Raw genomic sequence first — 27,816 nt, 5'->3', positions numbered from 1 at the left:
ACCAGGGCAGATTTTTAACTGTGCTCTCTTTTCTTTTAATAAAAAATAGTTCACTTATGTGGGGGGGGGGTAGAAATTAGTGCATGTTTATTATAAAATTTTCAAACATTGCAGAAAAAAAATACAAAAGTCAGAGTCATCCATCTTCTAACTCCTCAGAGCATTTCCAACATCTTCTTAAGTATCCTTTCATATGTCTCTTTGCTATTGTACTCATTTTTATTGCTGCATAACACATTACCAAAAACTTAGCACTCTAAAACTATTATCAGTTTCTCTGGATCAGGAGTTTGGGCACAGGTTAACTGGGTCCTCTGCTCAGGGTCTCAAATAATGGCAATCAAAATGTTAGCTGAGGCTGTGGTCCCATCTGATGTTCAGGGCTCTCTTTCAAACTCATTTAGGTTCTTGCAAGGATTCAGTTCCTTGCAGCTGTAGAACTCATGGAAGCTTCCATCTTTTACAGGGCCAGTAGGAGGATATCTCTGCTGCTTCCAATCTCTAGCTTGCTCTGTCCCTAACCTCTAGACCCAGATTTAAAGGGCTCACCTGGTTAGATCAGGCCCACCTTGCTATCTCCCTTTTAATTAACTCAGAGTCCACAGATTAATTATCTTAATTACATGTGCAAAATCCTCTTTGCCATGTAAAGTAACATAATCACAGGAGTTATATACCATCATATTCATAGATTTCACCCACATTCAAGGGGAGGAAATTATACAATTTAGAATTCTGCCTTCCACACTTATCTACATACACAATGAACACATACACTGTGTTGTATGTGTTATTAAATAATGTGTTAATATTAAAACTTAATATTCCATAAGCATATTTCCTGCCTAATAAATGTAGATCTGCATTTTTATGGCTGAATAATGTTCTGTTTTGTGTTTCAAAACAATCACGTATTGGACAGTTTCTGATTTTTCCTTCTTGTAAATTATGCAAGGATGAACATTCTGAAGTACCTGTCTTTGCATCTGTGTGATTATTTGCTACACATAAGTTCTAAGGAAAGGGTTTAGCCAAAGGATAAACCAAACCAATGCTGTGACATTCTCTGAAGGTCCCTCAGCAATGCATGGTGTTATTTTTCTAGGGAGGCTCTGCCTTTGGTGAAGATTCTGCAGATCCTTTGCACCAGTTCTGCTGAGTTATTAGCATCCTTGAAAGGAGTTCTAGAAATCACTAGCTGTCACTGCAGGAAAAAAAAGTAACATAAAGCAAAGACGTGTTCTTCACTTGTCATTCCATCGTTATGCTCCCTCAAAAAAGTTATTTTCAACTTGATTAAATAACTCTCAATGAAATGGGGGCTTTATTTTAATTTCTACACTGCTTCTTTAGAAAGAAGCAACAAGAAAACTAGATCACTTTGAAGGTTTCTAACTTTTCTTTTACCTTTAAAGTGACACTGTACATTTTGATCGTATAGGGGGAAGTCAAGTTTCAAATGAAGTCTCTGAGAAAATATAAAACCATGAATCTTAATAACAAACAAACAAACGAAAGTTTAATTACACCTGCCTTGGAGATGTCCTACACTTGCTAGGAGTTGTCCTTGCCTTTCAATCAAGCAATACTTTCTGAGCACTTCCTAAGGCCTAACTCTAGCACTGGGAATGTGATTGTGAACAAGACAGAGCCCCAGAAGTGAATCACTCCCTCGACGAATGCATAATAAAATTACAAGATGAAAACAGAAAGACTATGACAGATCTAGATAAAGAAACTTTAAAGTAACCTTTCAGGAAGCATATATATTCCCCAATCTGCAGACAACCTTGTGGTAAATGGAATTCAGAAATGTCTGTAAATATTAAACCCCTTTCACAGGGGATCTTGAAATCAAAGACAAGCATGTGTACCCAGAAATACTTAACATCCAGACAAAAGGGAACCCTCATGGCATGAGTGGTCCAGGACACATTTTCCCTGGCCATTCTTGAGCAGAGAGAATGGCATGATTAAAAAAAAAAAAAAAAAAATCTATGGCTTTGGAGGTAGCATCCTCCCACTCTGTTCACGACGAGCCTGGGAGCCCAGCCATTGGCTTTCTACCTATTGACTAAGGCCCAACCCCAAACTCAGTTCTCTGAGATCTGAAATACAAAGCTTGTTTATCTTGTTCAAGGCTAACCCTGTCCAGGATATTTGATTTTAAATAAGGAGGTTCTGGCACCTATTAATCTAGGGTGGTGGTGTAACAGTGAAATCCTAGCTAGAGCCAGGATTGTTAAACACAGGTTGCCTACACGGATTGTGTAGGAAGCAGGACTATGTCCATTTGGATTGCAAATGTTTCCTTGCCGTTTTCCTGGATCTCCCTGCCTAATCATGTAACTTTCACTGTTCTGGAGGGAAGCTAGCCATCATGTTTAAACTCACAGTGACCTTCTTTCCTCCTTCAGAGGAAAGATACAGGCTCTCAAGTGGGAACCAACCTCATGTTCCTGTCCAACACCTCCACACCTTGACCCTGATCTACACCTACACCTCCCTGTCCCTGCAAACAATGCCTCGCTCCCCACACCCAGGAGTGGTGTGGCTGTCAACCTCATCCTCCTGCATTCTTGAGAGTTGAGTGTCCTTTTATTCAATCTCTCTATTCTCTATTCCCACTCCCTGCACTGGTTCTTCCTCTGTAAGCATGACAATCTCTCCTAATGTGAAACTAATCAAAACACTCTTGCCTGCGTTGCATTACCTTCTAGCCATGGCCCTATCTTCTTTTTTTTCCCTTCACAACCTAGATCACTCTGAGGAGAGAAACCTACACTGCATCCCTCTGTTTCCATGCTCTCCTCGTTTGGCTCTGTCCCCATTTTCCTCCACCATCCATGAAGACGCCAGGAACTCATCCAACCCTGACTGTCTCATGGGTATATAAAAACGTCTCTAGGGTTTTGTCTCCTGGGTTTCTCACTGGCTCTGGAGTTCATCACGTCCAATATTGAACTTGTCAGCCACCCAACACACACCTCCCAACACAAACCGTCTTCTCTTCCTCCTTCATTCAGTCTTGGTAAATGGAACCATCATACTCCTGGAAACACGAAAGTCTTCCTGCACTCATCCAGCTCTCTCACCTCCACGTGCTGTACCCGCTGATGGCTCCTGGACCTCCCCACAGGGGTGGAGGTCAACTCAGTTCCTTGGCCCATCCTGCCTCCCCACCCAACTTCCACAAAGACAGATTTGCAAATTTAACTTGCCCAAGAATAGAGCTCAATCGTTTGATTTGAGATAAAAGGATCTCACAGTCTCATCCTCTCCTACAGCATAGTTCATTGTTTAAGAGCTTGGGCCCTGAAGCTCTATCACTAACCAGGTGTGTGACCTCAGGCAAGATTCTTAACCTCTCTGTGCTTCCCATGCAATCTGGAGATAGTAATAGTACCTTTCTAATAGGGTACGGGAACATCATCTGTGCTAATATACATAAAAGTTTTAGGACAGTGCCTGGAACACAGTAAGTGCTGTGCATTTGTCAGTTTTGTGATTCTCTGCCCACCCTCACCTGCCATCCTTCTCCCCCGTGCACACAAATACACAAGCACGCTGTCCTCACGCCACAACGAACAGCGTGCAGTCCCCCAAACACACCGTGTGGGTTATTTCATGCCTCCACAATTTTGTTCTTACTTCTCTTGTTGACTTTCTAAACCCCCACATTCCTCAGGACTTAGCTCAAGTACCACTTTTGCTGTGAAACTTGTCCTCATTCCCTAAGGGTTTTCCCACTGAGACCCCAGTGTACCCCCAAATGAATTTCCACTGCATCACTTCTATGAATTATTTTAAAAAGTCCGAGACTTACTATTTTTGAGCATTTATCACATGCCAGGCCCTATTTCTAAGTGCTTTACTCCCATCATCTTGTTTAAGCCTCACAGCAAATCTATGAAATGTTTGTAACAATTGGTTTACCTTTTCATCATTCCTCCTAAATCACAAGGGTCTTTGTGGGCATGAACCTATGTATCAGTCATCGCCACATCGCCAGCACCTAGCCTGGTGCAAAAAGGGTACATAGTGAAATTAATACCTCCAAATTGAGCCAATCAAAGATGAGCCAAACTCGGAGATGGGAACATGTACGAATTCCTGACATTGAAGGACATTTAGGCAAAGGATGAATGGTAGCTGGATCTGAAATTCATCCATGCTATAAACAAAGACTGTTATAACTACCTCCCCCCACCGTTAAATCGTTATTACTATATGAATATTTTCTATAGTGCAGATGGGTTAATGTGCTTTCATTGGTTTCTGTAAGGTCATATAATTTCAGGTCTTTCCAAGGACATGATAATACAATTCATGATGACATTTTATTCCATGCTCTTGCCTCAAGGGTCATATGCAATGTTCTGAAAAGTTTTGCGTGGCCCTCAGGTTGTGGGTTGCCCACCTTTAATAAAGGGTAAAGAGACACTCACACTGATACCCTTTTCTTCTTGTTGGACACCAAATGGAAATTTGCCACAAATTAGAGACAATTATAGTCAGGAGTTAACATTATAGTTTCTATGGCAACAGCCTAAGCCCATAAACACAAGCATTCTATTGCTTAATTGTTACAAGAGATCTGCTTCTTATAAATCGAATATGCATAAATGTAAACATAAATATAAAAGAAATTCAAAGATATATGTATTTCAGTTTCAATTAACTTTTCTTTTCTATCCTGCTAGCACATAGTACATTTTGTTTCATTAGGCAGCAGAAGATGGTTAAGAACAAAACTGTTTCATGTGCTGGGTGGCCTTGAAACTGATATTAGCAGGGAAGAGAGATGTCCAGCCACCTGATGCCCTCCAGGGGTGCCAGTGGGAATGCATCTGCCCAGAAAACTCAAGTCCAGGATATCTCTCAGGAGTCTTCAATTTGGTTTATTCCATCCCAGCAACTTGTAGATAGCGTACTCACAGGAATTCTGGCAACCTTTTGATTTCTTGGGGCATTGAATGGGATGGGAAGTTTAATCTCACTGGGGTGGTGTTTTCTCAGGAACTACCACTGCTGGAATGAAGCCTGGATGACAAGACCTGATCTTCCCGTTGGATTTGGAGGGTGGCAAGCTGTGGACAGCACCCCCCAAGAAAACAGTGATGGTAAAACTGCATCGTCCCTCATGGAACTCGTTTCACTGCGATCTTTATTTTGCTGTTAGGATCGCATTTGATGTGTGGGCAACACTCCCATTGGGAACCAACATCGAAAGTGTGCTTCCTGGGCCCATGTACAGTATTAACAGCCTGTCGATCAGTTTAATTTCATTTCAATGGTCAGTTTTCCCCTGATTATTTCTACAACTGGTAAAAAAAAAAAAAAAAAGGCATAAAACTTAACATATGTAATTCATCTACTCTTGCTTTGATAAGCAGTTTCAAAGACAAGAGAAAAAAATATCCTTGTAGGCACTTTTACTAGGCTCTAAAATACACCTCGGCCCTCTGTGATGCAGTGATAAGATATAAGGCAGTAGAGAAAATAAAGAACTCAAAAAATAGTTACAGATCATCCTTTAAATTATTGTTTTCCCAGAACCTGATTTCTTTTTATGTTGTATGATTTCTTCCAAAACCTAAGTATGTGGGTATATTCATCATCTAACTTGCAGTCTATGCTAAGCAATGAATGGCACCTATGACTGCCCTCAGATTTTTATGGAATCACATCAGAGGCCTCCATTTCTCTTTAATATGATGATAAAAGCCAGTGGCTTTTATTATGTTTACTTCCTCAGGTGTTGATATGAGATACTGACGTGTGTGTATATACCCATATATCCATAAACATTCATAACTTATTCATAAGAGACTCATGCTTTATTTATGCTCGATTTTGAGGGAGAATGTTCAACACTTTCTGGTGTTCTCAATTATGTATCATGAGGAGACGTCAGAAATGACTAATGGCAGTTAATTTCTTATTAACCAGAGATAGCTGGTTAAAATGTAAGGAACTTTGTAAAGGTAATCATGTGCCTACTGACTTCAGGAATGCATGCTGGGCATTAATCAATGTGTTGTTAATGTCCAAATTCCTCAATTTAATACTTGACGTACAGGCATGATGTCCAAAAACAAAACACAAAAATCAAAACAAACAACAACACAACCAGGGGGGACACATTACCATCTCCAACATTCCAGAGACCTGTGTAAATGGATCAATCCTCTGGAAGCAAACAGCTCAGCCTCAGAACAAACATCTGGAGTATGTGTTCTAGGTGGGAGAACAGACCGAGACGTAGTGACTGCCCTGTATTCTTCTCATGGCTTCAATTTTGGTTTGAGGATGTATTTCCAACAAAGCCCTCTTGATTACACACCTTGGTCATTCACCATCTCCGGCCATGGGAAGCATGTGGGCTTAATCAGTGATGAAGTCAGGAACACTTGCCCCTACAAAGTCTGTATCTGTATCTGGACAGAAGTGAAGACGACAGACTCATGCTTCCCTTTCCTCTGTGTGATGCAGGGATGTATCGGTGTGGCCCGGCCTCCGTTCAAGCCATTAAGCACGGCCATATTTGCTTCCAGTTTGATGCACCCTTTGTTTTTGCAGAGGTAAGTAGTAAGCCAGAGAGAAGTGCCGCTTTCTTCCCCAACCTCTTAATACTTGAAAAATCAGACACCAGGTTGTTACTTCTAAATTTCCCAAGTCCATGGCACATGTTTCATGTCTACAAAGTCGACTAAACATCATTCCAACCTCCAGGCTCTTAATTCTACATGTAGTTCTTACTTAACATTTTTCTTTCCTTGATGTTTTGAGATTTTCTCCTTGAAAAGGAATTGTGTTACTAACCTTAGCTGAGTTCTTCGCACCCACGAAATAGGTATCAACTGCTCCTGAGAAATTAAGTGACTAAATGAATCCCTCAACTAAAAATTGGTGGAGACAGTCCATGAATTGAAATTTCAGAGCTTACTACTTCACTGACACTAACCTAGCAGTTCACGTAAAAACAAAATCCAGACACACCCCAGCCATGGTCTTAGTCTGGGAACTGCAACCCATTTCCTGCCACTCCAGGCCTTCCTCCATCATCGGGGAGGGAAAGCAGAGCTGCTGAAATAGGGAGGGGAGGGAATGGCAGCTAGAAGGCAGCATACTTCATGGGTTGATGGGAACACTTTTGTAAAGGGTCTGAAATTCTGAAAGATTTGGATGGGGACTAGGAGCAGATGAGGCAGTTAGAGAATACTCCAAGGAGATCTCTAAAAATCAAATTAAATATAAAAGGTATTGGTAAAGGAGAAGGTTGGGGAGCTGGGAGGCTGAGGGCAGGGGGTGGAGAGAAGAGAAATATGTGAGAGGCTGAGAGGCAGGATTTACCCAGAATATAGTTTCACCAACAAACACACTGAAGTAATGTCTGTTGTATACAGAGTTCTTACCATGTAATCACTGTGCCTACCATTTGAGGCTGTTAGCCACCCTTTAAAATCGGTATTATGATTCTTCCCATTTTACAGAAAGGAAAATTGAGGCAGCATGGTTAATAACCTTTCCACATTCACTGAACTAATAAACAGTCATGCTAAGATCTAAAGCCAGGCAGGTACTGAAGCTCATGACATTAACCACCACACTCTACTACTACTCTGGGATGAATAAATACCTATTATAAATATGTGGCAGGCACTGTCCTGTGGGGAACTCAGAACCCTTACGAAACTAGATTCTTGGGGAGCCTGGGTGGCCCAGTCCGTTAAACCTCTGACTCTTAGTTTTGGGAGACGGAGCCCCTGGACAGGCTCCGGCGCTCAACGGGAGTCTGCTTGAGATTCTCTCTCCCTCTGCCCCTCCCCCTCGTGTTCTCACTCTCAAATAAATACATCTTAAAAAAAAAAAAAGAAATTAGATTCTTGATGGGAGGTGGCAATACATAGCACATCAAAAGTTAAATAACAGTAGTACAGGAGACTCTGTGGAACTAATTGTCAGATGAGCAATGTAGGTGGTAAATGATCTGCATTTAATACATACAGATTCGTTCATTGAGAAACACGGGTCAGGAACTGAGTAGGACAGTAAAGGCCATAAGACACCATCCAGGGAGGGAGGGTGACATGAGGACAGAGGATAATGACACCTGTGTGGCTGGGCAGAGCATTGTGGGAGCACATGGAGGGAGGGGCAGGGAGGCTCCCTGGAGGGGTTAGTGCCTGAACTGCATCTTGAGGGACAGTCTGTAGTTATTCAGGCCAAGTGGGTAAGAAAGAAGCCAGAGGAAGGAAAGAATCTGAGGCAGAGGGGACAATTTGAGCATCCGAATGGGGTGTGTGGGAAATGACAAGCTGTTGCAGGCTCAGGAAAGGTGACGTGTCAGGGGCGTAGAAGATGAAGGCAGAAGGAACTGGACTCCTTTACAGGAGGACTTGAGCCCCGTGGAGCTGGGACTTGAAAGGGGTGGCCCTGAGCTGGGGGCAGGGGGGAGATCAGAGGGAAGGCTGTATCTGCTCCACACCCACCCGAGAGGGCGGGGCCTGAGCTCCCCAAATGGCAAGAGGCGGGAAGGAGGAGGCAGCACCCGGAAATGTTTAGGAAGTAAAATAAGTGTGAATATTCAGACAGCAAGATCGGGAGCTTGAAACGCACAAAGCGGATAGTATTGCTTCCACGGAGACCACCATTATAGTTGCTAGAAGCCTGGGGGGGAAAGGCAGACTGTATTTCGAATTTCATCCCCCTCGATTTCACTTCGGGATTTGGGGATTTATCCCAACCTCCCCAGCTGCCAACTGATAGTTTATGATGCTAGGAGAACCTCTTAATGGGAAATCACTCTAAAATTCACAGAGCCATGTTTTTATATTTTTATTATGCTTTGTTGCTGCAGAGAAAGACAGAGGGAGCAACCTCCCTCCAAGAGTGAATTGCCTAATAGCTGTTAATGCAAACGCTTTTTGCTATTATTAAATATAGATCAGGGTGTTATGCATGTCATCGGGATTCGCAGATTATAATTACTCCTCTCTCAGCCACTGCAGACTTGTCTGACAGAGCGGACGATTTGCTGCTTTGGCAGGGGCTGAACCCCGGGGCTGAGCCATTTATAAGAGATGCCCAGGGCGCCTGGGTGGCTCAGTTGGTTAAGCGACTGCCTTCGGCTCAGGTCATGATCCTGGAGTCCCGGGATCGAGTCCCGCATCGGGCTCCCTGCTCAGCAGGAAGTCTGCTTCTCCCTCTGACCCTCCTCCCTCTCATGCTCTCTGTCTCTCATTCTCTCACAAATAAATAAAAAAAAAAAAAAAAAAAGAGATGCCCAAGCTGTTGAAAGTGTATGAGGAATCTTTTCTCAAGGGTGCCCAAAGTAGGACCACATGGGGGGCACCGTATTTAACTTTAATGAGAGTGTCCATGACTCAGGTTCAGACTGCATCCTCCCTTCCCTTCTCCATCCTCTGGCTGCGTAAGCCTGCCTGTCACACCCCAGGCAGGCAGCCCAGTGTGCCTTTTCTTGCCTCTCCCTGACTTTCTTGGTCATTCCTTACTCACTTCCGGGCTGGATTAAACATCATGTTCACTGACGTTTTTTGATCTTCTCAGAGCCGTGGTCTCCTTTAGTTAAAGCAAAATCCAAAATAAGAAGTGAAGGGGAGCAGAGGATACAGGTTTCCAGTTATAGAATAAGCCACGGGGATGAAAGGCACAGCATAGGGAATATAGTCAATGATGTTGTCATAGTGTTGTATGGTGACAGATGGTAGCTACACTTGCCGTGAGCATAGCATAGAGAAGTTTGAATCACTATGTTGTACACCTGAAACTTATGTAACATTGTGTATCAACTAGACTCAAATTAAAAAATTAAAAAGTAAAAATTAAAAAAAGAGGCATGTACATGGGAAGGATCCTACCTCTGCCCCTTTTCCTCTCCTCCTCCATTTTCGAAATGTATTCTTCACATTTCTAGATAGCTTCCAGGGCTTGAAGCTTGTTTCTCATGCCCTCAGCGCCATGACGAGGACCTCCATTCTGGAAGCCCATCTGCCTTTTCTCTCCCCAACTAATGGTGGCCTTTGGCTTCTAAAGGTGGGGGGGAGGAGAGAGCAAAAGAGTGCTAGGGTCTGAAGTCCTCTCCTGAGTTCCCATGTTCACTGAGCGCTTGGGGGTTGCTGCTTCTCTTCCATCTTAGCTTCCTCTCATTGGCTCTGTCCTCCCCTTGCTACCAGCCCACCCCAAACCTGCACACACGTGCACACTCGAGCACATGCCCACTCCTCCTTCCCTCCCTGTCACTGAGCTGATTTTTGCAGCAATGATGACTGGTCCCCCAGGGCCACAGTAACTGCTCCATTGCTCAGAAGCTACATAGCACTTTCCCTTGCTCTGGGCCAGAGGTTCTTTGTATACAAACTCTACAGACACTTCATTCTCAATTCAACGTTATTTTGCTACCACTTTTTAGCCCATTTTGGGGGACTCCTATTCTGATCTAAAATAGTTCATCCATTTATTCAAATAATGTATAAGATTTTGGAATCAGGTTGGCTTCTCTTCTTAATCTTCATGCATCTTGCCAGAAATACCTTCTAAAGAGAGCATGCATCCAGCCAGGTCTGTGATGCCCATTATTACCCTTTGAGCTCTGTGTAACATTGAGCTCTATGAACTTGATTCCTAGCCCACCTCCCTTCCCTCCTCTGACCCTTTTCCTGTTTATTCTCCACAGTCTAACCAGAATCATCCTTTAAAAATGTAAATAAAACACATTAGTCCCTTGCCCCCAACCTTCTAATGGATTTCCACAACGCTTACAATAAAACTGAGCACAAGTCTTTACAAGATTCTATGTGATCTGGCTCCTGGCTTTCCTTCCACCTCTTCCCTTGCTCATTTCCCTCCAGTCATACTGACTTCCTTGCTCATTTCCCTCCAGTCATACTGACTTCCTTGCTCTTCTGGCAACATGCCAACATACTCTTGCTTCTGAACCTTTATATATACTGTTCCTTTTGCTGGGAAAGCTCTCCCCTACCCTCCACCACATCCTTGCACATCTGACCCCTCCTTGCATCCAAGTCTCTGCTCAGGTCACCTCCTCAAAGAGGTCTTCACTCATCCCACCCCACCCCCACCTAAAATCTCACTTCCTGGCCTGTCTCACAACACTTGCCTTAGTGTTATTATTTCTCTCCTTTCTAGAATATAAGCTCCATGAATGTATCCTCATCACTGAAAACAAGTTCTGGCACAAAGTAGTCATGAATAAATACTTGTTGAATGAATGAGGATGGATGGATGAATGAAGCAAGCAAGCAAACAGAAGCGGAGGCAGAGTACCCTGCTAAGAACTGAGTCTCAGAGAGCTAGGATCCAGATGGTGCCCTCAGGTGCTGGCAGTCCTGGTGGGAGACGAGGCACAGGGACAGAGCAGCAGACAGCACACACAGGGGCCTGGCAAGCACAGAGTAGAAGGATGGCAGTTGTACCAGAAGGTTCATGCACTGCCTCCGTGCGCTCTCAGAGGAGCACCACTTTCTCCGCACAGCCTGTTTTGTAGTTATCTCTAGTTAGGAACAAATGAACAAAGCAAATCTTCCTGGATCCTGAAAAAAGAGTTTCCATCCTTAGTGGTAAAGAGCATAGCTTCTGCCAGCAGTAGACATATGCTTACATTCCAGGGGCACGTGCAGAACTTTGTCAAGAGGGGGACCCTTAGCTTGCAGCCCCAGCCCACCTTTGCTGAGCCCCAGGGCTCAGCAAGCACCTCAGCAGAGGCTGAGTAGAAGTGCCTGTGTCTGACAAAGGGGCAAAGTTGTGGTGTGCTGAAACCAGCACCAGATTTCATGTTGGGATGCCCAGGTCCTGTGTGACCACAGTCCCCTCAAGTGTAGGGTAGGACAAGACGGCCACTAAGACTCCTTTTCATTCAAAAGAAATTAGCCTTCAACATAGGGCTTTCTCCAGCAGTACTGATCTAGGTTTCTGCCCGGCAAGAATGGCATTATTAAACCCAAGCTGAGAGACAGTGAGTAACTTGCCCAAAGTCACACAGTACAGATCCAGTATTCTGTCCAGCACCACCTGCACTTACAACTGTCTACCGCAGACATGCAGTTGGCCTTGGGTGGGGGCCTGTCACCATTACTCTTTTAAGCCCTCAGTGGCTCATACGCAGCCAAGATGGGGGACCATTGCACTGGTGGCTGAAACTGAAAAGAAAGCTTGCTAATGTCGATTGGAAAGAATACTTTCTCTCCACACCCCCACAACATACATATGCAATAGCCATTTCATATGTGGGTTTCTCCTCTCCTCTCTCCACAAGGGACAGTGCTGCTGGGCTGGCCTGAGATTTGAGCCCACATAAATTTCCTAATCTCTATGCTCAAGGGGAGACGATTTAGCCACTTTTCATATTTAGCCTTGTCTCCCTGGAAAACTGTAAACTGTTGTAAGGGCTGTTATTAAGAAGATATTTATCAGCATTGTTGCTCTAATTTGCAAGAGGAGGAGGCTGTTTGTGCTCGCATGGCCTTCTCCAGAGGGAAAGCCAAAAGTCTCAGGAAGCTCTTTTAAAGTTTCCTTAACTTATTTTTTTTTCCCCAAAATGACAAATATCCCTGGTGTCTGCCCTGTCATGGCCTATCCTAATTCCTAAATTCATATTTTGGTCTTGCACATCCTATGGCTAGTGCCACAAAGCTGTGATTATTCTGCTAAAGAATGAGGTCACCATTTATCACCCCTCAGATATCTGAGGCCCATGCATGGAACCACTTGCACCCCAAGCATGAAACCATCTTACCACCTCATGGCGGCGCTGGTGGTCCGGTAGGGTTGTATGGGAGAGGCAATGCACTGTGAGGGTCAGGGAATGGGCCAGCCCAAGGTGAAGGTCAGGGAATGGGCGATGGGCCAGCCCAGGGTTTCAGTCTCCAGCAGCTCCCAGCTATGTGACCACAAACACTCTGCTGACCCTTCTTAACCCACTTGGCACCCTCATCTATAAAATAGGGATAATAATACATACCTCACAGGTGGTTGTTGTTGTGAGGTTTAGATTAAATAATTTGTAAGTGTCCCTGAAACCTTGCGGCCCTTCAGTGAATGTCAACTACTTGCTTTCACCTTAGTAGAGGTCAGAGTCCATGTAAATTCAGAACATTTTGTGAGAAAGTAAAGAAAAGTTGCTTTGTTTAACCTCAACTTTGAAAGTTAGGGCTTTATCATCAAGTTCCCCCATTACCTAATAAAAACCATTACATTTTTACTCAGTTTTAAAGTTTACAAGTCATGCTCACATAGATCCTATTTTGCTTGGTGCTGTCTCATTAAAGCGTTACTATGAAATTGGCAGAAGAAGTATAACTATTTTCATTTTCTAGAAACAGGAACTGAAGTTCAGAGAGGATAAGGTAGCCTTCCAAAAGTACACATTCAAGATCAGAACCCGAGGTTCTTGCTAATCCAGTGTGTCCCTGACCCACCCTCTCCGACCTGTGGTTGTGGCGGTCCCTCTGCCTGTCACAGCCTTCCTCTCTCCATTTTTTTTTTCTTTGCTTTATTCTTTTTAGCTTTATTGGGGTATGATTAACGTAAAATATTGCACACATTTAATAGATACATCTTGATGAGTTTGTACATATGCATACACCTGTGACATCTTCCCCACAATGAAGGAAGTACACATGGCCATGGCCTCCAGAAATTTCCTTGTGTTCTTTTGTGAGCTTTTGTTGGTTGGTTGGTTGGTTGGTTGGTTAGTAAGAGCACTTAACATGAGATCCTTTAGTTCGCTAACTCCTATGCATTTTCCGGTTTTCAACTTGGCTGTTACTTCCTAGTCACCTTCCCGCCCCTCCCCACCCTGCCCTGCCCCACTGCCCCAGGTGCTCTGGTGGTATCTTAAGCATCCCCCCACCCCGGGGACTTATTGTACTGTATTGCCAGGGTCTCAGGTCTGGGTGTCCAATAGAATTAATTGAGAACTTCTTTTAAAAATAATAGACTTAGGGGTGCCTGGGTGGCTCAGCCGTTAAGCGTCTGCCTTTGGCTCAGGTCATGATCTCAGGGTCCTGGGATCGAGCCCCGCATCGGGCTCCCTGCTCGGCAGGGAGTCTGCCGCTCCTGCTCCCTCTGCTACTCTCTCTCTCTGTCAAGTAAATAAATAAAATATTTAAAATAATAATAATAATAATAATAGACTTAGCGCCCCACCCAAGACCTCCTCAATTGGGCATCTATTTTTTTTTTTTAAGTTCCCCAGGTAATTCTAATGCACAGAATCTCCCTTACTAGAGTGTAAATCCTACAAGAACAGTGACTAAATGCATTTTGTCCATCTCTAGGACTATAGCACTATAGCATCTCGGCAATACTATTAATTTATGATATTATTATTATTTATAGAGCATTTGATCTATGCCAGGCACTATGATAAATTTACAGACATCTATTTCAGTTAATTTTGCCAACCACTGTGAGGAAGACACTATTGTCACCCTATTTGAAAGAGTAGGGATGTGTAGCTTGGAAAACATTTCATGAACACCTCAGAGACTGTTTTCAGCTGGAGCTCCTGATAATACACTGTAGTTCATGTTTCTACCTGCTCCCATGCTAATAAATGGGATCCTAAGAAAGTGGTTATAAAGAATATAACAAGAGACTCTAGGGGGGTCAGCCCTCAGGCACAGATTTAGACATTGTCTCTAGAAAGTAGACTGATAAGGCAGAAAGTCAGAAGAGCTTGGGGTCAGCCGGCATGGCCCCAAGATGCTGTCTCCAAATACCACAAATACCATGGTTCCATTGCTGAACCACCACAAAATTGCCTGAATTTTTCCTGATAGCCTAATATCATTTTTCAGTTAAAATGCTTTTGGCTGCAAGTAACAGAATTAAAATGACTTAAACATGAAGAGTTTACCTATAATTTTTCTCATGTAGATAATCCTAAAGTAGGCGGTCCCAAGGTTGACCCAGCCATTTAACAACATTGTTAAGTCCGCACGTGCTTCTTGTCTCTCTACTTGGCCGTCTTTGTATTGTTGGCAGTGTTTCTCTTCACTGTCCCAGGAAGGCTACAAAAGCTCCAAACATCACCTCACTTAATGTGAAAACATTGAAAAGGAGAAAGGGAAGGGCAAACTCTCTCCTTTTATAACAGAGAAGAATCCTACCCAGAAGTCACCCAGTAGACTTCTTCTTCTTCCCAGAAGTAGGTCACACAGCCACTGCTGGATTAAAAGCAGTCTGGGAAAGTGAGTAACAGGTGTGATGGTTTTGGCTCTTTCTGAGGAGGTGGAATTCACCAGCAAGAAAAAGGAGAGAAAGAAGTGGTTGATGTTTAAACAATCAATAGTCCAAATACTCTTCATTTATAACACCTGAGAACTAAAATAAGCTAGATTATCCTTCAGATTCATTTTAAAACAAGTTCAGCCCAATGAATCCAATGTTGTTGAAGAAAGGAACATGTCCGCTCTAGGGATCCAGGATGGCTACACCACTGAGAGAGATTCTGATGACAAGGACTTCAGATGGTAGCTAACGCTCCCTTCTCCTGTTTTTAGGTCAACAGTGATCTCGTTTATATTACAGCCAAGAAAGATGGCACTCATGTGGTTGAAACCGTTGATACCAACCACATTGGGAAATTGATTGTAACCAAAGAAGTTGGAGGAGATGGCATAAAGGATATTACTGATACCTACAAATTCCAAGAAGGTAACTTACTGCCACTGAATGAAGATTTCTTTGCCCAAGTTTGTTTAATACTTACCTGCTGTCACTATGAAATGTGTTCTGGAGAATACACCATAAACCCTCATGAGGGAGACACCTCACACCCACAATTTCTCCTTGTAGTTTTCTTTATTTGCTTTGAGCAGAATTCCCCTTCACATTGCTTGTGAAGACAATTTGGTTTAAAGTCATGTCTCTTTTAACACAATATAGTTCTTGCTCACAAAAACACGGAAGAATCTTAACTTTCAATAATAGAAAACACTGTATAACTAATGTAATTTTAGTTTAATAATAGAAATTTAAACAGCCATTCACAGTTGTTTAGTACTTTACAAACTATCTGCATATACATCGTTCCATTGAATTATCACGGAAGTCCCTTGAAATAGATAATACAATATTAACAAGACAGTGTGATCTCACTAATTCAGGACAATTAGGTCAAAGGCCCATTTCAATTATAAAATAATATTAATGTTAATAATGTTTATTGTGTAGACAGTTTCAAATGGAGCTGTTGAGTTCAAGCCCATTTTGGTCAGTACTGGGTGCCTACTCTATGTCTAGAATGGTGTTTGGTGCTGGGGATCCCCACGGTGAGCAGGATTCAGTTTCTGTTCCTGGAAAAGTGATAGGATCATCATGCAGAGGGTGTGGGGAACAAAGAAGAAAGACACACAGTCCAGCCAGGAGATTCAGAAAAAGCAGAGCAGGGTAAGAGAAGTCACAGACCACAGTTAAATAAATCTAGACAGGGGCTTCCAGGCAGTGGGAACATGACCAAAGGCATCCTGGAGATGTGAGTTAGTCGGTGTGTTTAGGGTCCTAAAAACATCAAGCTCAGAGTGCCAATGGCTAAAGACAAAGCTGGCCAAGGTCAGTAGTAGATAGGAGGTAGAGGAGCTTGGGTTTCTTGATGGGGAATGTGGAGTATATTTTACAAATGATTCACCAGTAGAGGTTCTTAGGAGTAGGCATTTATTTTAGTGAATGGAGAGAAATGACAAGTAATTAGCATATACCTAAATATTCATCAGTACTCCTGAAGTGCTAAGGAATGCAGAATTCATTTTAAATATTTTAGATAGTCTCTCTGCTCTTATTTAAAAAAGCAATTTGCACTATAAAGAGAAAGTTTGCTGAATTGAGAATTCTCACGCATTGTATTAGAAATTCAGGATTTTTGTCACCTGAACTAGTGAATTTTTGCTATATTTCTGAAATGGTTCATTCTTTTCTTCTATTGGTTATCATCCATTGCACAACATAGATACAAATGTGTTTTTTTTTTTTCTTTTTGGCTTTTTCCTGAAATGAGAGTTTAAAAAACCATAAGTACAATAAAACAAAACAAACAAGTAATGCCCTCTTGTTATAGAGTTATGGACAAAAAGGTTCGGAAAGGAAAAATAAAAGTCCCTAGGAAAAGAGAAAGAGGGACGCCGGGGTGGCTCAGTCAGTTAAGCATCTGCCTTCAGCTCAGGTCACGATCCCAGAGTCCTGGGATCAGGCTCCCTGCTCTGTGGGGAACCTGCTTCTCCCTCTGCCTGGCACTCCCCCTGTTTGTGCTCTCTCTCTCTCTCTGACAAATGAATAAATAAAATCTTTAAAAAGAAAAAAGAGAAAGAAACTAGCTGCAACATTCATTCATCTATCATTCATCCATTCAACAACTTGATCTTAACCACCCACCATATTCCCAGCACTGTTGTGTAGGGATGAGATGCACAGTCCTGCCTTCCCATCTAGCTGGAGAGATGAGCAGGAAGCAAGCCCTCACCATGCTGTGCAGCAGATGCCCAGAACAGGGCACAGAGAAGGGAGTTCCAAATCAGACTTGGGATTCTGAAGGACATTAGTGGTGGGCTCACTGAGACAGAAAGAGAAACAGGTATTGGCCAGGTGAAGCATGAGGAGAGACTTCTCCAGGAAAAGGCAGTCCACCAGGGATTGTGGATAAACTCCTGGTGTGGAAGAAGTCTTGAACAGACAGTGTAGAGAAGAAGCGGTAACCCTACAGGGAGCCATCCAGACAACCAGCTATCTCTTCTAAACCACACAGCAGAACGCCATTGTCATTAGCTGTCATCCGTGGAGGTGGCAGTGAAGGCCAAATCAGGGTCAGATGTCAAAAGAGGAAGGACCAAAAGCCAGTCCAATGGAAGAGGAGTTGGGGCTTGACCAGGGGTGGACACCAGATTAAATGAAATAAAATGTGCCCACTCTGGATAAGGAAGATAGGTGGAGGTTCAGGCTTCCAGAGTTTGGCAAGAAAGCAAGGCTCAGGGAGGTGGACCATATGGGGGTCTGGTCCAAGCAGAAGAACCCCTAAGTCAGCGTAGTTATGAGACACCCCATCTGGCTTCTGGGCTGGAGTTTGATCCCAGGAGGTTAATTAGCCTCTTAACCAAGAATGGCAGCTGCATTTTAAATTCTGACTTTAGGAATGGCCGAGTGGGGTGCTATTTACAGAAGGATGCAGACACCGTGCCTGAATCTGGCAGGACCGACTGAGTGATTACAGATGTCGCCACAGGCCCCTAGGAGAGGCTGCTCGTATCGTGGTCATACATTTGTCACTCTGCTTCTCATTACTGAATCTCTCATATAATTGCTCTATCCATAAATGCTGAATGTGGGCACTAAAATGTAGAGATGAATAAAAACATAGAGAAGAAATTATTACCAGATTCAGGAATTAACTATTTTAATTAACTAAATTGTGGAAAGATCATTTTTCACGTGGAGGATGAACTAAAGCTTAATATTAATTTTATACCTTTTTTTTTCAAATATGTAAGATTAGGAAACTATAAAATTTTGAAAACCAGAATTCTTAAAACTTCTGCGGCCATCTGTCTTCTTTTATGATGATGTCTGGATCCCATTTCCTCTTTGTTCCATCAATCATTCCCTCTGCCACTTGTATTTCCATATCTCCTTCCCAATTAACTCCTTCCCATTCGCATTTAAGGAGGATCCAGTGTCACCCGTGTTTAAAAAAAAATTATGCAACTTTTTTTTCAGCAATATATTCCCCACCAAACATGCCCCGTTCTTTCTTCCCGCTGGCCTCCATGGCAGGCATCTGGAAAGAACTGCCTGTCCTTGGCGTGCCATTGTGCGCCTTTTCGTTTCCTTTCTCACCTACCATCCCCTGAGTTCTGCTACCAGCCACAAATCCTTGAAGCTCCTCTTCATTTTTTTTTTTTGGAAGATTTTATTTAGTTTTATTATTTGAGAAAGAGCAGAAGCAGGGTGAAGAGCAGAGGGAGAGGCAGACTCCCCGCTGAGCAGGGAGCCTGATGGGGGACTCCATCCCGGGGCTCCGGGATCATGACCTGAGCCGAAGGCAGACGCTTAATGACTGAGCCACCCAGGCGCCCCCTGAAGCTCCTCATCTCAAGGCTGCCAGGACCAACGGATTGCCACGTGGAATAAATGTTCGCAGATCTCAGCTTGCCTGAGCTTCCCGTGCCTTCTGTTGCTACTGCTCAGCCCCAAATCTTGACATTCTCTCTCCTCTTTGTTCCTATGACACCACTTCTCCTGGTTCTATCCCAACCTACTTGACTCTTTTTGCTATCTCCTTCTGCAACTCTAAGCTCCTCTTTTTTTCCCTCACCTCTGAATGGTACTTATTCTAGGCTCAGTCCTCAGGCTTCATTCCTACCCACTTTATGTTCTTTCTCTGTGGCTGGCATTATAGTCACATATCTACTGATCACCCCCCCAGTTGGTGTCTGTGGCCCAACTTATCTGTTCAGCTCCACATTCCCTTAAGTCTCCCAAGAAACCTGAAACCGACCCTTCCGGAATGCCACCTTCTCTCACTCCTTCTCTTCCCTGGATCTGTTTCCCCCACTCCAGACCCCAGTGAAGAGAACCACAGTCCCCCAGATTTAGCAACTCGAGAACCAATCACGCAGCAAACCCTCTAAATGTCCCCTTAGAAATAGTTCCAATTCATCTCCTCTCCTCTATCTCTATACTACGGCCACTCTGAGAATTCAGGGGTATCAGGTGTGGAAAGCCCTTAGCATAGTGCCTGATACAGAATAAATGTCCAATAAAGTTAGTTTCTGCTCCTGCTAGTAATTCAATTGTTACTACAATACTACTACTATTAGTCAGGGTATGAGTATTTTTCTCCTGGCTACCTGCTATTATTTCCCAATTCCACCTTCCTGCCACACCCTCTCTTTCCCTTTGTCTAACCCATGCATTGCTGCCAAAGTGACATGTTTAAAATATAAATTTGAGACTGTTATGACACTGCTTAAAAGCTCTTGCTCTCCTCTGTTGCTTCGAAGGGCGTTTCAGTCAGAGCTCACCAAGCCTCTGCTATTTGCCTTCTGGGCCCCCTCACTGCACCTCCTGACCACACCCACAGGCATCCCAAGCAGCAGCCGGGAGAGCTGCTGACAGCCCTCCAGAGAGCCAGGCTGCCACTTTCTTCATGCTTTGCTCTCACTGCGGAGAGTAAAACCTCTCCAAGAAGTCTTCCCTGCCCCCAGGTGGTGTTGAGTCTCTCCTCCTGTGCCCTGCCCCACATGGGAACCCGGCGTCTGTGGAGGGCACACATATAGCGATCCCTCTGCACTTGTCCCTGAGACCCATGAGGGAAGGGCTGTGCTTCTCATCTGAGCCTAGCATGGTGCCTGGACGTCATAGCAGCTCAAGTAGCAGCAAATCGTCAGATGAATGGTAATGCCGGTGGCCCTTTCACAGGTGCATTTAAATGCACATCACATATCCCAAACTGGACTATTTAGTATCTGTTAAAAGATGAAAGTTTTGTCTCTGGATGAAAGCAAGGTGCTTTTCCAAACCTTGATCCTTCAAAGCCTCTTTGCCAGGCCGGATCGTAGGTCTTGGGAACATGGAGATGCGTTCTAGCGGGGAAAATAATGTTATGTAGTGTTAAGTCCTGGGCAAAGGACAGAAAACCAGTGTTAGTGAGAGATGAGAGGACTGGGCTTGGAGACACATTACACAGGGTGATGGAAGGGGGTGCTCTCTGAGAAGGGGACATTTGAGCTAACACCTGAACAATGAGAAGAAGCTTAACAAACATAAAAGCGCACTTTCATTACATCCGAGTTAACGGAAAGATGCTTTTGACCTTGCTCCTGGAGGCCACAGAAGAATCTCAGAAAATATAATCTGGCTTTAGATCATTCTCCCACAGCACTAAATTCATGGCCCTGAATTATGTAAGATGTCAGAGCATAAAGCACAACTGCAGAGAGACGGCAGTTCTCCTAGCTCTGGGGAAACCTGACGTCCCTGCCTCCTCTTCTGGAATGACTGCCTGGCCACTCCGGCTCCCGGGACAGGCTGATCCCCAGAGGGGACCCAGAGGCTCCTCCATCTATGATGCCATATAAAGTCTCCCGTGGCTCGCCACAAGCCTTCCATTGTCCCTTTCCCTCATCTGGGCCAGCTCAGCCTCTCTTTCCCCAGATGGCACCTCTCTGACAGGTAGGTCCCTGCTGCTGGGGTTCCCCTCTCCTATTTTGTCTAAATGCATATCTGGTGCCCATCCAAAGTGATCATCAATAATGCTCTCCCGAGGAGCTGTTGGCCAGGTGCTTTCTGCAGAAATATTTTACTGAACTTTCCTTGTCATAGCCCCTCCTTCCCTTTGTAGGGAGATAATGTCTCCCTCCTATTGATCTGTAAACACGTGCTCTAGCCAATGCTTGTCCTAGACCAATTGTTCCTGGCACGTTCTTGCCATCTTGGCAATCAGAGAAATTGTTAACACACACGCACATGCACGTTTGTTTGCAACACCTACTGGCATTTTGGTCTTTGCAAAGTCCTAGTAGCTGCCAGTTCTTGTGCATGCCCCCAAACCTCCTAACAACCCCGTGATGTAGGTGCCCCCCCCCCCCGCTTTTTTTTTTACAAACAAGGACATGGATAGTAATAATAGTGCCTGCCTTGTAGGGTTCTCTGAGGAGTAAATGAGACAATGCCCAGTATGCACTTCACCACAATACCTGTCACAGAATTAGCTCTCGGCAATAACTGTTGTTAATTGACTTCTTCATCTGCATTGCATTCCATTGCTAAGTAAAGTAGAAGACAGTATCTTAAAATTAATGAATTTAAAAGCTCACACTTTTATTTCCAGGTGATTCTTTTTTGCTAGCCATTCCCATGACTGGTTTTTACAAGTCAAAGAATTTGCCTCTGTGTCTTCAACGATGCACTAAGATGTACCCAAAGGTACTCAGGGGGTAAAGAGAATAGAGACTATCTCTCCACACCTCCTCAAGCCCTGATCCCTCAAGCCAAGCATTTTGTCCGGGGCTCTGTAAGGAACGTCAGCGCAGCTCGGAGCCAGGAGGAGCAAGCTCTGAGGTCTGACTTGTACCTGTATTTCTTGCTTCCACAACTGCACAAGGCTCTTGTTTGATTCTTCCAGAGCTCACTCCTTCTCCTCCTGTCCCTACTTTCATCTCCTCCACCACCATCCTGGAAATCCCACAGAAGACATTTTCCTAAAAAGAGCACACACATCTCCAACTGCATTAGAACTTCAGTGCATCCCCAGATGCCAATAGATGTCCCTCAAAAAAAATGTGGTTGGCATCGGATGAGTTTGGGAAGTCTTAACATTAACTAAGTCTCCTCACTGTAGGGCTCAAGCTCAGAACCTCTGATAGGCTGGAATCAAGACAATGAGCATCTGGAGGCCCCAGACAACCCAGTGCTCCCCAAGGGAACTTGGCCTTAGAGCCCTTTGGCAGAGAAGGCTTGTTAATGACTTGCCAGGTCTGAGTATAGGGGCGGTGCGCTATTTGCAGAAAAAGTGATCTCTACACTCTGCGGGGGGCAGGGGCTCGGGATTAGGGGGGAGGATGGCAAGAGAGGAAGGAGTAGAGGGCAGGACGGCAGCTGCCCAGGGGTCAGCTCAGCAGGAGAAAGTGGGACAGGCCCACGTGGAAAGAGAGACGAGGAAGACAGGTCTTATCAGAAATACCCGTGAATAGGAGAAAACTGGTATAGCACAGGGTGGAATGGCAAGATGCAACTATCGCCAAAATCTTTGCTTAGAGACCCCCAAATTCTAGCTAGGATTAGGGGAGGGAAGCAAATTGGCACCACTATTTGAGAGGAGTTGGACTGGGCCAACTCTGCCTGCAGAACCCTGAAGTAGCAGCCCTGGAGAAACAGCCCTGAGGGAAACCCCTTAGCACCCCGCTTTCAGATAAGCCCCGGCGATGCCAACTAACTCGGCAGCCCGGGCAGGTCATAGCTCTCCAGGAACCTGATTTTGCAGAATTGGTAACACCGGAATAATGATGACGCCTGTCTCGAAGAGCAGTTCAGTGGCTTACAGAGGCAACCAGACCTGTATAACACACAGTGCCCAGAGCACAGCGTGTTTATTAATTTCTCTTTGATGCATTGCATTTCTTTTCCTCTGTCATGATCTCTGCATCTCTCCTAGGCCAAGAAGAAGAGAGGCTGGCCCTGGAAACTGCACTGATGTATGGGGCTAAAAAGCCCCTCAACACGGATGGCCTTCTTAAACCCAGGTCTGACGTGGTCATGAATTTTGAAGTGGAAAATGCCGTGCTGGGAAGAGACTTCAAGCTAACTATCACCTTCCAGAACAACAGCTCCAACCGTTACACCCTCTCAGCCTATCTCTCGGGCAATATTGTCTTCTACACGGGGGTCTCCAAGACAGAATTCAAGAAGGAGACATTTGAAGTGATGCTGGAGCCCATGTCTTGTAAGCTAACAAGGGGGGCTCTTCTCCCCGGGACTTGTTCTCTGCCTCCCTGTCTGGCTTGGTGCTGTCACTCATTAATAACTTCCTGTCAGGGGCACCTGGGTGGTTCAGTTGGTTAAGTGTCCAACTCTTGGTTTCAGCTCAGTTCATGATCTCAGGGTTGTGGGATAGAGTCCCACTTCTGGCTCTGTGCTCAGTGGGAGTCTGCTTGAGGATTCTCTCTCTCCCTTTCCCTCTGCCCCTTCCCCCCGCTCCCTCCCTCTTTCGTTCTCTCAAATAAATAAATGAATCTAAAAAAAAATAATAATAACTTCCTGTCAAAGTTAAAGTTTTGCCGCAGAGCTCAGAAACAGGAACCCCATAGGAGAACCTCCTTCTTCTAGAGGGGCCTCAGATTTTGGCTTCACCTCTCGTGCATAGAAGTGAACACTGAAATTTTCAAAGCCTAAAGCCCCATGAGTCATGAAAATTAAATGTAACTTCTTGCTACTCAAAGTGTGGGCCGAGGACCTGAAACATCAGCATCCCCTGGGAGCTGGTTAGAAATGCAGACTGTCAGGTCCCACCCCAGATCTGTTGAACCAGGATCTACATTGTAACAAGATCCCAAGGGGATTTTAGTGCCCAGGAAAGTTTGTGAAGCACCTGTATCAGAAAGCAGCACCCCCCGCTCCACCCCGTATCTCTCTCCCCAAGTCATGTGTTTTGCTTTACCATTTAGAAAGTAAGAGATCTAAGCTCTGCATATGGGCCATTTCTGAAAACTCATCTGCTGATATAGTGGGACAGGGGAGAGCCCACCCTTGGGAGAGGAGACTGGAGACTCAGGATGTGCTGTCCAGGAGCTTCTGATGGGCTTTGTTCTCTCTGCCACCTCTCATGGGGTCCCTTTCTCGTCCTTGATCCTGCCCAGCCTCCCTCGAATACATGCCCTTCCAAAGCATCTCCTTCACTATAAAAATTCAGAATATTTTAAGTAGGCTTGGGCTCGACAGTCTTCAGCTTACATTGGGAATTGCAGTTTTGACCAATCTCATTTCTTGGGGTACTAGTATTTAGGGGGCACAAAGGTTAGTCACATAACTGGTAAAATGAGTTAACTGGGAGAAACTGGTCTCCAGGCCAAGCATGTTGAGTTAAAGCAGGTTGGAAAGGACCTAAACCTTTCAGGGCACTGGATTTCTGTTGACCTGACATGTGGCAAAGAAAATTAAAGGTGTACAAATAATAAGTTTTACAACGTGAAGGCAAGCAAGACTAATATGCCCCCAGGGATAACCAACCCACACATCCCAGTCATTTTCAAGCTTTCTGGATTCAGTGGCTGTCCCAAGCCCCAGTGAGTACCCTTGTGAGGCTATAGAAAGATATTCCCAGAAAAATGGGGAACATTCCTAAAAATCCTAATTCCAACAAACCTACCCAACCTTAGGGGAACAAATTTCCGGAGCTATAGTAATGTGACTAATGATTAGGAAATCACCATGGTATATATTTTTTGGAAACTGAGAGATCTAGCAATTTTCCTATCCTTCAAGGTAGGAAAGGTAATCCTTAAAGAAAAGACTCGTCAGTATAAAGGACTCAAGACAACAGGCAGACACAGTGGAGTTTAAAGAAACTGAGTCTTGGAATTAGACAAATGGGGATTTTAGGTGTGACTATGTCACCTACTGGCTGTGTGTCCCTAGGCAAGTTACTTAAGTAATCTGAGCTCTTCCGTGCATGGGAACAATACCATCCACGCCACAGGGTTGTAGATTCGTTCCCCAAATCTTTATTTCATGCTTAATGTCTAGATGTTGTTTTGTCCTGGAGACACAGCAATGAACACAACAGAAGTGCCAACTCTCATGGGGTTTGTGGTCTTAAGAGGTGGGGGCTGGACAATAAACAAAGTACCATATAGTATAGTTATACACATAACAAGAAAATATAAAGCAGGGTAAGGGAAGAAGGGAATGTTGGTGGGGTGGGATGATCAGGGAAAACCTCTCTAATGGGATGACATTTAACAGGAACCTGACAGAAGGAAAGGAGCAAGCTTTGCAGCCAGAAGAAACTGTAAATGCAAAGGCCCTGAGGCCAGAGCATGTTTGATATGTTCAATGAGTAGCAAGGAAACCAGAGTTGGGAGCAAAGGTGGCAAGGGAGAGTGATGGTGTAGATCACATGAAGAACTGTGGGCCCTTGTAAGGACTTCGGCTTTGATTCTAAGTGAGCTAAGCCAGAGGAGCCATTAGAGGATTTTGAGCAGGAATGAGGCCTGATCTAACTTAGGTTTAACCATACACCATCCTTTCCCACCTCACAAGAATCCCATCTCCTTCCCCTTTTCTCCCTAATCCAATAAGAAAATGAGCTTCTATGAGTTGATAGGGCTGGAATGGCATGATACATTAACCCTCTCTCTCGGTCACTGATCTAGGGACAGCGACCAGGTGGAATGAACTGTATGCAATAGGTTGCAAACTGCAATCTAAAATAAATGGCAAATAATAATAATAATAATAAAATAAATTGCAACGTGTTGCAAAAAGCCACCTGATTCTAGACCTTGATCAAGCAGGTCAGAGTACACTCCTAGGAGACTCGGTTGCAGAGAAAGTTTTCCAAGTAGAATGGGAGGCATACTTCCCAGATTGATGATTAAAGAGAATGTGTGGGCTAGAATCAGCTTGGAAGATTTGAATAACTTAAACCTTCCAGTACCTTCAAAGGTGTTATCATTTCCACTTGACTATATTTAGTTTTCTTTGCTTTTTGGAAAAAGAGATGAGGCAGCTCCTGTCTGTGTCTCCCTCGGCTTTCCCCAGACACAGTAAATGATATTGGCAGGAGCCCAGCTCCACCACTCATAGAATGAAAACCTATTCTTCTTTCTCTTGCCACATTTAATAAACTTTATCTAGAACAATTTCTTGTGCAGTGGCAAAACACAGCACTTACATAACATACTATTTCAGGAGCACTGTTCTCTTGGGCTTGGAAGCACAGCCCAGTTTCCTTAGGGCTATGATTTAGAGAATGTTCTACCCAAGAGAATAATGTCCTGGTGCCAACATTATAAAGGTAGCAAAAGTCTTCGTTAAAATTGGTAGAAAAAAGTCAGAAATATCTCGCCAACCTCAAGGAATCCAGTGGTCAAACAGAGCCCCCCCCCCGTAATAACCAGAGGAAATCTCATTTTTTAGTATTGCTGGAGGCAGCTAGAGACAAAACATATGTTCTTCAAGGCATACCATTTGCCACTCCATCCATCCAGAGCTGGGGTCATGAAAAACAGGCCCCTTGTGTTCATCTGAGGTTGTATCCAGTCAAGGGATGGAGTCTTATCTGTCTGGACAATTAATTTCTAGGGGAGTCATGGAGGAAGTAGGGTCCAGGCTCAGGCCCAAAGAAGGCAATATGAAAGGGTCATTAAAAAAGCAGAATTCAAGGGCCAAGTTCAAGCCAAGGTCCTCCTAACTCTGGGAGCTTCTCAAAGTTGAATATGCATCATGTGGGCATCTTATTCAAAAGCAGATCGTAATTCAGTGAGTTGGGGTGGGGTTAGGGGTGGGGGGGTTCAGAGAACCTGCGTCTCTTATGAGCTCACAGCTGATGGTCTGCAGGCCACACTCCAAGCAGCAAGCTCCTGGACTGGAAGGGCCATACCTTCCACATGAACCAACGCTTCTACAGAGCTGATCCTGTGGGGATCGTCCTGGTTGTTGGAGCAGTACCCCCCCGCAAACCCCAGCTGCACATTAAAATCAGCCGCGAAACCTGTAAAATAATGCCTGGGCCCCAGCCTCCAAAACTCTGATTTAATTGGTCTGTGATTTAATTGGTCTTAATTCAACAGGGCGGGTTTTTAATGTCCCCACCAGGATTAAGAACTCCTCAGTCAGAGGGCTAGAGGAGGTCACAGAGCCTATTTATCTGTGAAGGTGATGAGCATGGCCTGATGCATCCTCGCCTGTGGGCCGACAAGTCAGGGAGCCTTCCCTGTGCCCTGGCTTGCCCTACACAGTATCCCGTCCTCATTTCAGGACTGCTGTTCACTGGGGACTGACTATCCCCTGCACCTGCATGTAAAACAATGGACCCTGGGAATCATTCCTTTCAATAACTTCCACAGGGACGAGGAATCTTTGGCAAAAGGCAGACATTGGGCAAGGAAGCAGTGGTGGAGATGTTCCATTCTGTGACCATTTGCAGAGCCTGTGTTCTGGGCATGGGGATGGAGGCATTGCCACCCATTTCCCCACTGGGCCAGCTGTCAATGCAGCGCTAGCACCTGGCTCTGAGCAGGTGAGCAGGTGCCACACCATGGCCTGGGCTCAGCCTCTTTGCTC

The 27,816-nt window shown here is 44.5% G+C and overlaps 1 protein-coding gene across 1 annotated transcript in view; it reads left to right on the top strand.

The window, feature by feature from the left end:
• Positions 1 to 27,816, top strand: part of F13A1 (coagulation factor XIII A chain) — a 162,388-nt gene that overhangs the window by 111,455 nt on the left and 23,117 nt on the right. The window contains exons 9-12 of the mRNA XM_035030792.1: positions 5,020 to 5,123; positions 6,496 to 6,584; positions 15,549 to 15,702; positions 23,189 to 23,476. Of these exons, the coding sequence (XP_034886683.1) occupies positions 5,020 to 5,123; positions 6,496 to 6,584; positions 15,549 to 15,702; positions 23,189 to 23,476 (635 nt within the window). The remainder of the gene's footprint in view (positions 1 to 5,019; positions 5,124 to 6,495; positions 6,585 to 15,548; positions 15,703 to 23,188; positions 23,477 to 27,816) is intronic.

This window comes from Mirounga leonina, unplaced genomic scaffold (assembly GCF_011800145.1).
Source record: "Mirounga leonina isolate KUSES-001 unplaced genomic scaffold, KU_Mleo_1.0 Mir_366, whole genome shotgun sequence".
Classification (NCBI taxonomy): Eukaryota; Metazoa; Chordata; class Mammalia; order Carnivora; family Phocidae; genus Mirounga; species Mirounga leonina.
Note: the sequence above shows the minus strand (reverse complement) of the source record. Positions and strands in the feature narration are given on the sequence as shown.